Source organism: Lampetra planeri, chromosome 17 (genome assembly GCF_965212315.1).
Source record: "Lampetra planeri chromosome 17, kcLamPlan1.2.h2, whole genome shotgun sequence".
NCBI classification, from domain to species: domain Eukaryota; kingdom Metazoa; phylum Chordata; class Hyperoartia; order Petromyzontiformes; family Petromyzontidae; genus Lampetra; species Lampetra planeri.
In genome coordinates, this window is record NC_136123.1 from 1,997,648 (window position 1) to 2,009,314 (window position 11,667).

At 48.1% G+C, this 11,667-nt stretch overlaps 1 protein-coding gene across 4 annotated transcripts; it reads left to right on the forward strand.

Moving 5' to 3' along the window:
• The first annotated feature begins 25 nt into the window (after window positions 1-25).
• On the forward strand, window positions 26-10,414 carry WRNIP1 (WRN helicase interacting protein 1). 4 transcript variants are annotated; one of them, XM_078601840.1, is made up of 7 exons: window positions 26-1,425; window positions 2,617-2,811; window positions 3,298-3,557; window positions 4,263-4,495; window positions 4,822-4,977; window positions 5,539-5,613; window positions 7,429-10,414. In XM_078601840.1, exons 1-7 carry the CDS (start codon window positions 544-546, stop codon window positions 7,497-7,499), a joined length of 1,872 nt encoding a protein of 623 aa, XP_078457966.1. In that variant the 5' UTR covers window positions 26-543; the 3' UTR covers window positions 7,500-10,414. The 4 variants fall into 4 exon arrangements, with proteins under 4 accessions (XP_078457966.1, XP_078457965.1, XP_078457967.1 ...); XM_078601839.1 differs by having other exon boundaries at window positions 4,822-4,973; XM_078601841.1 differs by having other exon boundaries at window positions 27-1,425; window positions 4,822-4,973; window positions 5,539-5,618; window positions 7,429-7,560.
• The last annotated feature ends 1,253 nt before the right edge of the window (window positions 10,415-11,667 follow it).

An 11,667-nucleotide genomic window follows, 5' to 3' on the forward strand; every position in this document is an offset into this window, starting at 1 on the left:
AACATGCCCGGAAATGCCGTGACGTCAATGTGGTGAAGTGACGATGCCCAATACGAGAGACGAACCTGCGATGCTGGTATCGATTGGCACTGCCCACAGTGGAAACATCAATTGTTTAACTCTCTGTTATCATTTTTTTACTTAAAGCTTTTTATTGTTTTTTATTGTTTAATATTTGTATTATTTTATTATTTCCCTTCTACGTGACTTTACCGAAAGAACCAAGAATATGAATCTCTGTTACCAGTTATTCGCACCTCCGATTAGCATGGTTGGCTACGTACGGTACGAAAGAAGTTAAACATACATTTAAAAAAAACATAATTTACCAAATGTACAAGTAGAAAAAATCAAACGATTAAAAACAAATACTAATTTATATAAATCGTCATACGCTTGTTATTCAAAGTAGGATAATCGATTCTAAGCTTTGCATTGAAGAATCTCGAAAGTACGGATCGTTATAATCTTTCGCCAACTGTCCACATTACCGTGAAGAATCGATTCCACAATAACGATCCTACCCGGAATCGATTCCGTGTCATGCAAAAAGTCGGTGGCAGACCTGGCAGTTCCGAAATGGCATTGCAGTGTCCCGTGTGTGGCGTCCCCATCGCTCCAGACCTCATCAACAACCACCTCGACAGCTGCCTTGCGCTCCCTCCCGAAGACAACGACGATGACGCCAATGTTGACGATCTACCACCAACACCACCACTACCACCACCACAGTCTTCACCATCTTCGTCACTGACCCCACAGTCCAAGAGACTTCGAACCGTGAGCCCTCGCCCCGGGTCCTGGACCTCACCCTCCTCTCAGTTGAGAGCCACCGCGGGCGATGGTGGTGCTGGTGGTGGTGCTGGTCCCGTGGCCTCATTTCCACTCTTCAGTCAGAAGCAAAGATCTCAGGAGACGCTGGGACGTAGTGGTCGGAGCAGCGGTGGTGCGACCCGGGCAGGGAACGCGGTGGGGTCGGCTGCGTTTGGGACGACGAAGCCGGCCAGGGCTTCTGCGATGCGTTCGTCATCGGCAGCAGCAAATGTTAAAACACCAGCATCGCCATCACTGCAATCGGATATTATTAATCCGTCAGGACATGCGTTTGCTTCATCGCCTCCGTCAGCATTAAATAGCAATCCACCGTCATCACCACCACCACCATCACCGTCAAAGTTCAACCCACGACCACCGGCGTCCCCCTCGTGGTTCGCTAAGCCTGCAGCCTCGTTAACCGCGGGCTCCACGACCCCCAAGTCCGCCCGACTCGACTGCCGACCTCTGGCGGAGAGGATGCGACCCGACACGCTGGAGGATCTGGTGGGGCAGGCCGAGGCGATCGGAGAGAAGACGCTCATGCGGACCCTGCTGGAGGCCAACGACATCCCCTCCATCATCCTGTGGGGTCCGCCCGGCTGCGGCAAGGTGAGGCCCCCCCCACCAGCACCACCTTCAGTTTCACTTATTTGGTAGAGCCCTGTGAGCCATTCGGCTCTTGAATCGGGTGCAACCGCAACAAACAACAAACAAAAACATGAACACGAAAACATCTTAAAGTGATTATGCGCAAACTGAAAAATCCAGGAAAAAATTACAAAGTCTTCCAGAAAAAAGCACCGTGCACCACCAACGTGTTGACCCGGTACGAGAGGGTATGTGATGACTGACCTGCGTGGAACTTCTTTCGCACCGTACGTAGGCATCCAGTCGTGCTCGTCGGAGGTGCGAGGGGACAACACGTGTTCAGTGGGGACTGTGCGTGTGTGTGTGTAACACCTCTTTACACGATAGTCACCGCGTATTTGTTTAATGTAACTTAAATTGTACTTGTACTATTATCAGTGTTAACATGATGTTGCCCGAGTCGATTTTGTGCTATAGGGAATGCATTGCTTAAAAGTGTTTAGATTTAGTGCAATGTTTAATATTGCTCATATTCACTCAGGAGTTGCTTTTGCACCGATTTCTATTTACTTCATTGCTGTACGTTTGTTGATGTTTTTTTGCTTGTGGCATTTTCGTGACCTGGGTCGCTTTTGCAAATGGCACTCGGTTGTTGCCCCTTAAGTTATCATCATCTGGGTAAACAATAAAACTGAACAAAATGTCATGGGATCAACCCACAGTCAGGCCGCCACATTCAATGATACATTCTCAAGAGATGTTAAACGTAACGATTAACTGTGATCTGCATTTGTCGTCAATCATGCATTCTACGTTTGCAAATAAAGTCTCCTTTATGATGGTGTAGTAAGCGGATATAAAAAACTTTTTTTTTAGTTTACCACCAGGTGAGGTCCACTTAGCTATACAGCTCTTTTTCAGAAGCGACCTGGCCACATGATAGCCGAACGAAGTGGCTTATCACGTGGAAATGTATAGCAGCCAAATACTCTAACCGCACGATGATTCTAAATGTTTAGGGAAAAACCCGAGGACCCGGAGAAAAATCCACACGACCAAGGGGAGAGAGAAAGACACGCAAACTCCAAATATACAACAGGCGTCAGGGTCGGGATCGAACCCACGACCTCTTGTGTACCAGGCGAGGCAGTTAACATCTTGCCACCACGGCGCCCCATTTGCCCCCCCACCGTGCCCCTCATCGACACGCAGACGTCGCTGGCGCACGTCATCGCGGCCTCTTCGCGCAGGAGCGGCCGCACGCGCTTCGTGACGCTGTCGGCCACCAACGCCTCCACGGCGGACGTGCGGGAAGCCATCCGGCAGGCGCAGAACGACTTGCGGCTTGCACAGAGACGGACCATCCTCTTCATCGACGAGATCCACCGCTTCAACAAGAGCCAGCAGGTGGGGAGGCGATGTATGGCGCGATCAACCCGCACTGACCAACGTGGTGATGTATGATTATTAACAAAAACCATGACCAACATGGCAATGGGGAAGGCCTTACTCCATTGGTGTGTTTATAATGCCTGGAATGTTGAATTGGGGTGCTGCGGTGGCGAGATGTTAACTACCTCGCCTGGTATACAGGAGGTCGTGGGTTAATTTCCTACCCTGATGGCTGCTGTATATTTAGAGTTTGCATGTTCTCCCAGTGGTTGTGAATTTTTATCCGGGTCCTCTGGTTTTTCCCTCCACATTTAGAATCAACGTACGTTTTAGAGTATTAGGCTGCTGTGATGCCCAGGTCGCTTCTGAAAAACTAACTATTCAGCTCAGTGGGCCTTACCTGGTAAAATAAAATTTATTTTGTTCAGTATTAGTTTAACGTATACGACTTCAAACGGTGGTGTTGGCTCTTGATCGTCGTCCGTCGCGCGCCCTGCCCAGGACACGTTCCTGCCGCATGTGGAGAGCGGCGTCATCACCCTGATGGGCGCCACCACGGAGAACCCGTCCTTCCAGGTGAACGCGGCGCTGCTCAGCCGCTGCCGTGTGGTCGTGCTGCGCAAGCTCTCGCCCGAGCACCTGCGGCACATCTTGATGCGTGCGCTGCCTCAACTTGGGGCCAGTGTCCTGCACGGGCAGCAGCAGCAACAGCAGCAGCAGCTCGCGGACGTGGGGCAGCCCGGTCTTCCCAACGGCGCCCAGTAAGGCGGATTGTTAATGCTTCGTGACTAATATTGACGGCTTAGATTTGAATTATCATCCAGCCCCCTTGATTAAAATGTATAATGTCAACTTCATTCGGGTGTGACTGCACGTGTCTAAACCGGACCTTTGGTGAACCAGTGGTGGCTTCTCAATGTTGCTGCCATCATACAGTCTGCCAGCCGTTGCTAGTGTTGTCATGAACGTCGCTGTGCATGCTAGCTGCCGCTGCTGCTGTTGCTGAACATGCTACTTAGTCTACAGCAGCAAGCATTTTATACAGAGTTCTAATCGGAGACGAGATGTGATGCAAGTCGCCCCGGCGTCAAGGGCGCCACATCAAAAACAAATCATGATTACAGTAATACCCCGATTTAAGTCTCCCCTTTTTTGGGTCATTTCGCAAATACGTCATCACTTTATTACTACTACTACTTCCTGATTTGCGTCTCCTCAATCCACACTTACGTCGCTGACAGCATCATCTGTCCTTGTATCCGTCGCCTCTTGGCCTCGGCCTCTACCATACCCTCTGCGCAAACCACTTTGCATACGATACATCATTTACGTACGGTATTTTGGTGATTTGAGAAAATTGCTGCGACGGACGTTTCGATATTTGACGGTGCATCTTTCAGGAACGCATCCTCCCCCGCCCCGATGTAAACCTGGGGGATGGGGTATTGACGCGTTTGCGTTGTTAGGCCGGTGGCCGTGATGGTGGAGGAGAAGGCGCTGGACACTATCTCCTTGCTGGTGGACGGTGACGCGCGTGCGGCGCTCAACGGCCTGCAGATGGCCGTGCAGGCGGTGCTGGCATCGTCGGCGGCAGTGTCGTCATCGCAGGGGGACACTGCAGGAGGCCTCCTGCCCATCGTCACGGAGGCCCACATCAAGGAAGGCCTACAGCGCTCGCACCTGCTCTACGACCGAGCTGGTGATTATGGCGGTGGCGGCGACGATGATGATTGCGATAAGGGGTGGGGGAGGGGGGGGAACTCAGCTATATAGCTCATTTTCAGAAGCAACCCGGCCACAAATTTATAGCAGTCACATACTCGAAAAGCATGTTTATAAATATGGAGGGAAAAACTCTAGGACCAGGATAAAAATCTACATGACCACGCGGAGAACATGCAACCTCCATCTATACCGATGTCAGGGTCGGGATCGAATCCACGACCTGCTGTATACCAGGCAACGTAGTTAACATCTCACCACCATTTGTCTGCACGCTATCCGATCTGTCCCATCGCCCCCCAGGGGAGGAGCACTACAACTGCGTCTCGGCGCTGCACAAGTCACTGCGCGGATCGGACGCCAGTGCCGGCCTCTACTGGCTGGCGCGCATGCTGGAGGGCGGCGAGGATCCGTTGTTCGTGGCCAGGAGGCTTGTGCGTTTTGCCAGCGAGGACGTGGGTATGCATGGGGCACGGGTACACGCGAGACAAAGATCCTCCGTATAGCCTGAATAGACCTTTGGGGTGAGTGCTGCGCTCAAAGCAATTTGTTGTCGTGATGTGGCATGCGATATCACATTCTTGTGGGCCCCACGTTCCAGGACTCCCATCAAGAAACACCTAGGCACGACGGTTTTACTTTATTTTCCGCCAAAAGAACTGTGACATTGTTGACTGTCGTGGTTAAATATTACATTTCTTTGGACTGTGTGGTTTTGCTTTATGTTGCTTGACTGCTGATCAGCATCGTGTCCTCCACCTTCCCTGCGCCCCCCCACCCACCCGTTCCACCCTCCTCCATCCACCCTGCACCCCCCCACCTCTTCTGCCCTCCTCCACCCACCCTGCACCCCCCCACCCCTTCTGCCCTCCTCCACCCACCCTGCACCCCCCCACCTCTTCTGCCCTCCTCCACCCACCCTGCGCCCCCCCCACCCCTTCTGCCCTCCTCCACCCACCCTGCACCCCCCCACCCCTTCTGCCCTCCTCCACCCACCCTGCGCCCCCTCCCAACCCCTAGGTCTGGCCGACCCAGTTGCACTCCCCCAGGCGGTTGCTGCCTACCAGTCCTGCCACTTCATCGGGATGCCCGAGTGTGAGGTGGTTATTTTAATTCAACCTTTGCGCAGTGGGAGGTCGCTCAAACTCTTGTGCTGCCCCCTTGCCCACGCAATGCCCTACTAAAGAGTAATGTTTGTCATGTGGCAGGCGAACCAATATTCGACATCGCAAAAGCTACAATTTAGCCAAATTCAGTTAAAAACGAAACTTGATGTGTTTTTTTTTATGTACAATCATGAGTGACCAGGCTGAGACCGTGAACGCCACTACAAATGGGAACCGAGTTACATCACGGCGGGTTTGGGGTTATAATCCAGAATAAAACCCAGCATCTCAGTGTTGCTGGCTCGGTGCCACCTGGCCACTTTTATGCTTCTAGTTGGCAGCCCTCTCCTACATCCCACCTGGAGGAGGGGGCTGCCCACTAAATTTGCTTGCCACTCGCATTACGCTCAACTCACCATCACCCTACATTGACCACTCGACTGACATGGCTTGCCAGCCACTGACTGGCATGACCTTTGGCATTAACCACTTAATGTTGATGCGGTTATACAGTATAGTGGAAAGCCCACTGAGATTCAAATAACAAAATAAATGAGCAGACAATACATATCCTGAACGTATTCCTGTCTCTACATGAAAATTAAAAGTATTACTTATACAACCCGTCAGCCGCACGGCTTTCTGGCAGCGCATAATTAGAGATTCCAATGCTCCCCCACCCCGTCCACCTCCAACATTCCTCCCCAATGGCACGCGTTTATCAATGGTATGATTCTTCTTGGTTCTTTTGGTAAAGTCACGTAGAAGGGAAATAATAAAATAATAAAAATTAAACATTAAATATAAATTCTCACGACGTTTCGGCCACAACACAAGCAGCCGTCCTCAGGTGAAGAAACAGAGCTGTCGGAAAGACAGCGTCCTAATGAACACCGCCAAGCTTGGCAGCGTATATTTAAGCTGGGTCGGGGGGAGGAGAGCGCCTTGACAAAGGAGTTTACATATCAACACTGGAATTTAGCATATTGATGGAAAATGGTATGATTAATAAATGGGGCCACATCACGAGGCAGACTGTTGTAAATTGTAGAGCGGATAAGTAGCACCATGGTCCATAAGCTTGAATTATGACGTTAAAGGTAATTAATATATAATGAGCATTCTAACACCAATTTTGATTGCTGGAGTAGTTGAGCTCTGCAGATAGTTATGCATACATAATTATAAAGACTACCCATGGATATGTTTACGTATTCACTGCCTCCCCTCCTGACCTCCACCCTCCCAAACGAAACTGAACTATTTTATTTACCAGGTTAGCTCTTTTTCAGAGGTGACCTGGCCATACATTGAAGTGGATTTTCACACGTGGGAAAGTATAGTAGCAGCCGAATAACCTAAATGCGCGTTGTTTCTAATTGTTGAGGAGGGGGGGGCAAAACCGGGAGGAACCCGGAGAATAATCCACACAACCATCACAGGGAGAGGGAGAGAGAGAACACACAATCTATATATTAACTAACTTTTTATCTTAGCTGGTAAGGACCACTGAGCTATATAGCACTGTTTCAGAAGTGACCTGGCTACAAATGATAGCTCAACGTAGTAGCTATTGTGAACATTTATAGCAGCAAAATACTCTAAACACACGGTTATAAATGTGGAGGGAAAAAACCGGAGGACCCAGAGAAAAATCCACACGACCACGGGGAGATATACAACAGGCATCGGTCGGGGTCACGGGATCAAACCCACGACCTGCGCGTGTACACCAAGCGAGACGAGATAACATTCCTCTCCAACCGTGACGCCCCCCCACCCCCCCTTCTCATCCCTGCCACAGGTGATCCTCGCGCAGTGCGCCACGTACCTTGCCCGCGCTCCCAAATCGGTGGAGGTGTACGCGGCCTATAACCGGGCCAAGACAAGCGTGCGTTGCCACCGTGGCCCGCTACCGTCGGTCCCTCTGCACCTGCGCAACGCCCCCACGGGGCTCATGCGCAACCTGGGTTACGGGCGCGGGTACAAGTACAACCCGGCCTTCGACGCGCCCGTTCAGCAGGAGTACTTACCAGAAGAGCTGCGAGGCACCGACTTTTTCAAGCCCGCCTGAGCACGGCGACGATCTAAAAACAATCTGAAAGCCGTCGCTGCAGCGGCGGTGGCAGTGTAGGGTTGTTTCCGCTTCGACTGCTCGGCCAGAGGTGTGAAAGTGCTGCCCCCACCCCCCCCCTACTATGTGGGGGTGGGGAGTGAAGGAATCTCGGAGGTAGCTCGGTGGTGTCCGCTTCTGTGGGCTGTTTGTGCACTGCTCTGCGAGAGCTCTACATGGGTTACTTGGTCTCGTGACGTGATGCCGATAGCACAATCGGGATTAAATTGACGAGAAACATGCAAAGTGAGTCACGATCGTGAATATGTAGCACCTTTTTGGAAATGGTTCCGTTCAGAATTTGGTGGACAGTTCCTTTTTGTTAACGTACGAATTAGGCCCCAATGTATGTTGGGGCAAGGGGTGTTACGCTGAGGCTTTCAAACTAAGAATTTATGTGAAATATTAATACTGATTTGCCTTATAGGAACGTAATGGTTCGCCCCCTCACGATTAAACAAGGTGTCACAATTCATGGTTCCCAACTCATCTGTCGGCTAAAGAAATAAAACCATCTCTTTATCCGACTATGGTGGATGTATATCAACCACAGGGTGCATAATATCACCGATGATATAGCCTCTGCTGGATGAAGGTTTTCTCTTGTGTTCTCACGCAATGCAACAATCCATCCAGCACCGGCGCTTGCGCTGATTCCATCACTCCCATCTCCGTGGGGGACTTCGCTTGGGTGCTGCTCACTTTTTTGGCTGCCATTCCATTCTCGGTCTCGACCGTCGGCCTTCATCCCTTACAGCGGCATGTCCTGTCCAAGCTCACCTTTCTTCACTATGTATTCTTTCTGATATTTGTTTCCTGATTCACGTGCTCCTTTTTCTCTCTTCCAGTGTAATTCCACGCACATGTCTCCCTACACTGCATTGCGCACTTCTCAGCTGTTCTCTTTTATTCGCCAATGTCCATGTTTCTTCGGATCCACACCTCCGATTAGCACGATAGGCTACGTACGGTGCGAAAGAAGTTCAACATACATACATGTTATACTATAAAACAGTTTTGCTGGCTGGCAGGAGGGAGGGACGGACGGACTCACTGTCTCATTCATTCGTCGCGTGTGTAAATTACAAACAAAGTATTCAATAACACTTTGTGTGTGGCCTTTAAAGGAAAAATATTTAAAAAGCAACGTTTTGGGCAATAGCCCTTCACAGCACATAAATAGAGAGGCCAGAAAAGAAACATGACAATGATAACGTCCGCTACTGATTCAATTTGGCACTAATTGGTAGTCATCAGCGATTTCCTGCTCAATACATCACTCAGAAGGTGGCTCATCAACTGAATAATACATCCCTGACCCAGTGATAGAAATTTCACATTTCTATGGAAGAGGTGAGTCTAAGTGCATTACACAACCACTGTTGACTTACCCACAATTAACCACTTTGTTGAATTTTGGGGGATGTACTGAGTCAACCCTCACAACCAGGATGATAACTTGCAGTATTTATCTTGCGATCCACTCTGCCACTAAGCCACCTGGCCAGACTACGAATTGCAAAATTATATTTCAAAAAATACGTAATTACATATTGTATACACGTTATACAATGTCTGCTGGGCTATGGACATGAGTTTAAAGCTTCCTTAATGACAGAGCAAGATGTTAACGTTGGTCAAGTGTGTTATTATGGCACTTGTGATGTCGCTGGGACGATTCCGATTCGAGTAATGTCCCCTCTACGAATTACTCATTACACCGCAATCATCGCCCTCGACTTGCAGACGTAATACCTGCTTACAGGCCAGATGCCAAAAACTGTGCCACACAGGTGACAACTGCCACTCAACGGGACACATTTCATTAAACATTTTTTAGATGTTATGTAAGTTGCCTCATTGCATTGAAAATACCGAGATGTCCCGGTACAAAGGGCGTTTCAATAACAATTACTCCGGAACCCAAGGGCTGGTGATGTGAAGGCTGTAGCCAGAGGTTACGTGATGGAGCGGCAATTATTTTGCTTCATCGTATTATACAACTGCAGATTTGCACTTTGTTCAAATTTAGCAGCAATTATATGTAAGCTTGAGAATGCCGAATATTTTCCATTTTCACACATTACTTCTTTTGATACATTTCACCCCCAAAAAGTGTTAAGTTATGAATGTTTAGCACTTGTATATTTTATGAATTTTTAAATGTTACTGTGTTGGTCCATTTTTTCTAAACGTGCTTATGTTTCATTTGACGCGTGAAATTTCAACGGAGCAAAAACACGATAATTATTCGTTGATTGGGGTCATTAATCGCACGAGCATTACCAACTTTTTAAAATATGTACACTTGGCAGTAAAACTGTATTTTTGTATATATATATCCTGTGCATTCCTTGTAAATTATATACCAATAAAAACAACTTTCCCATTTTCAATGAAATGTTATTGTACTCGAGCAGTGTTGAGTGCATCAAAGCAAGATATGTAATGCTTTCCATCTTTGTTGCAAGGGATAGCTGATTTTCTGTTCAATTTTCTACCATAAGACAATCCACATTTTTTTGATCAAAAGCATTTTTTACGTCGCTGCCCCAAACTTTGGGAGCCAAGTCTCTTTTCGCCTCTTGGCATCTTCATTCTGCCATCTCTGTCATTTATACCAACTATTGTATTAAACTCACAAAAGTTTAAGTGAAATAAAATTTTACGTAATTATTGTTAGGTTTTTATCTTTAAGTGTGGAATGCTGTGATGTCTGCCACAGAGTCGCCCTTGAAAAATGGCTTCTTGGCTCAATGGGCTTTCCTCAGGAAATTAACTTCTGATTCTGAATACTATGTTTTACTTCACCAAGGTAAGGCCCACTGAGCAATGCAGCTATTTTTCAGAAGCGACCTGGTCACAAAAGATATCCCAAATAAGTGGCTTATGTGGAAATTTAGAGCAGTCAAATACCCTAAACGCATGTTCATTCTAAATGTGAATGGAAAAACCGGAGGACCCGGAGAAAAATCCACGCGACGACGGCGAGAGAGGCGTGCAAATATCCATGCGTCAACATCTGGATGGAACCCGCGACCTCCTGTATACCAGGCGAGGTAGTTAACATCTCGCCAACGCAGGAAATGGTCTTAGGGGCCTTCCATAAATGACGTCACGCACCTGGGGGGGGGGGCATCAGATATTTGTGACGATTGTGACGGGAGGGGGTGAGAAATGTGACGTCACATCAAAATACGCAACTTTAAATAAATATAAACACGTTATTAATTTTGGAGCTTTCGTGAATGCAGGAATTATTCTTTGGTTCTTTCGGTTAAGTCACGTCTAAAGATAAAATAATAAATTAAATAATAGCATATTACGACCTTTCGATTGCAACACAAGCAATCATCATCAGGCATAAAAGAAATAGCAACAAAAATCTAACTAGAAAACTATAGACAAACTATAGACAGACATTATTAAATAGACTTTTTAATACATGTTTTCTACAACATCAGTGCAGCGCCACATTAAATACTCACTACAATGACAATAGTTTAAAGCTATTTGAAGCCTGTTTTTTTTTGGGGGGGGGGGGGGCAGAGCTTGGTGACGTCATATTTGAGGGGGGGTCTGATTTTTTGTGACGAGAGGGGGGGTCAAAAATCGTCCAAAATCGCGTGACGTCATATATGGACGGCCCCTAAGTTCATATGCCAAGTAAAAAAATGGTCATCACGAAACATGTTCTTTTATGTTCTCATCGGAACCTGTGGTGTAAAATGCAATGTCCAACTCTTGTTCTCCACTCTGTCTCTGGCCTTGCTGTTGTCGAGTTGTGAAAGAAGGACGGACGCATTGTTCTTGGCGTACGCGATGGGTGTTCTCGATGTTTGCGTGAAGACGTCACCACGTAGCTATGCATTTGAGCGTAACTTCGTTACGTAATTACGTCATTACCCGCGTGGGTGTGTGGGGGGAGGG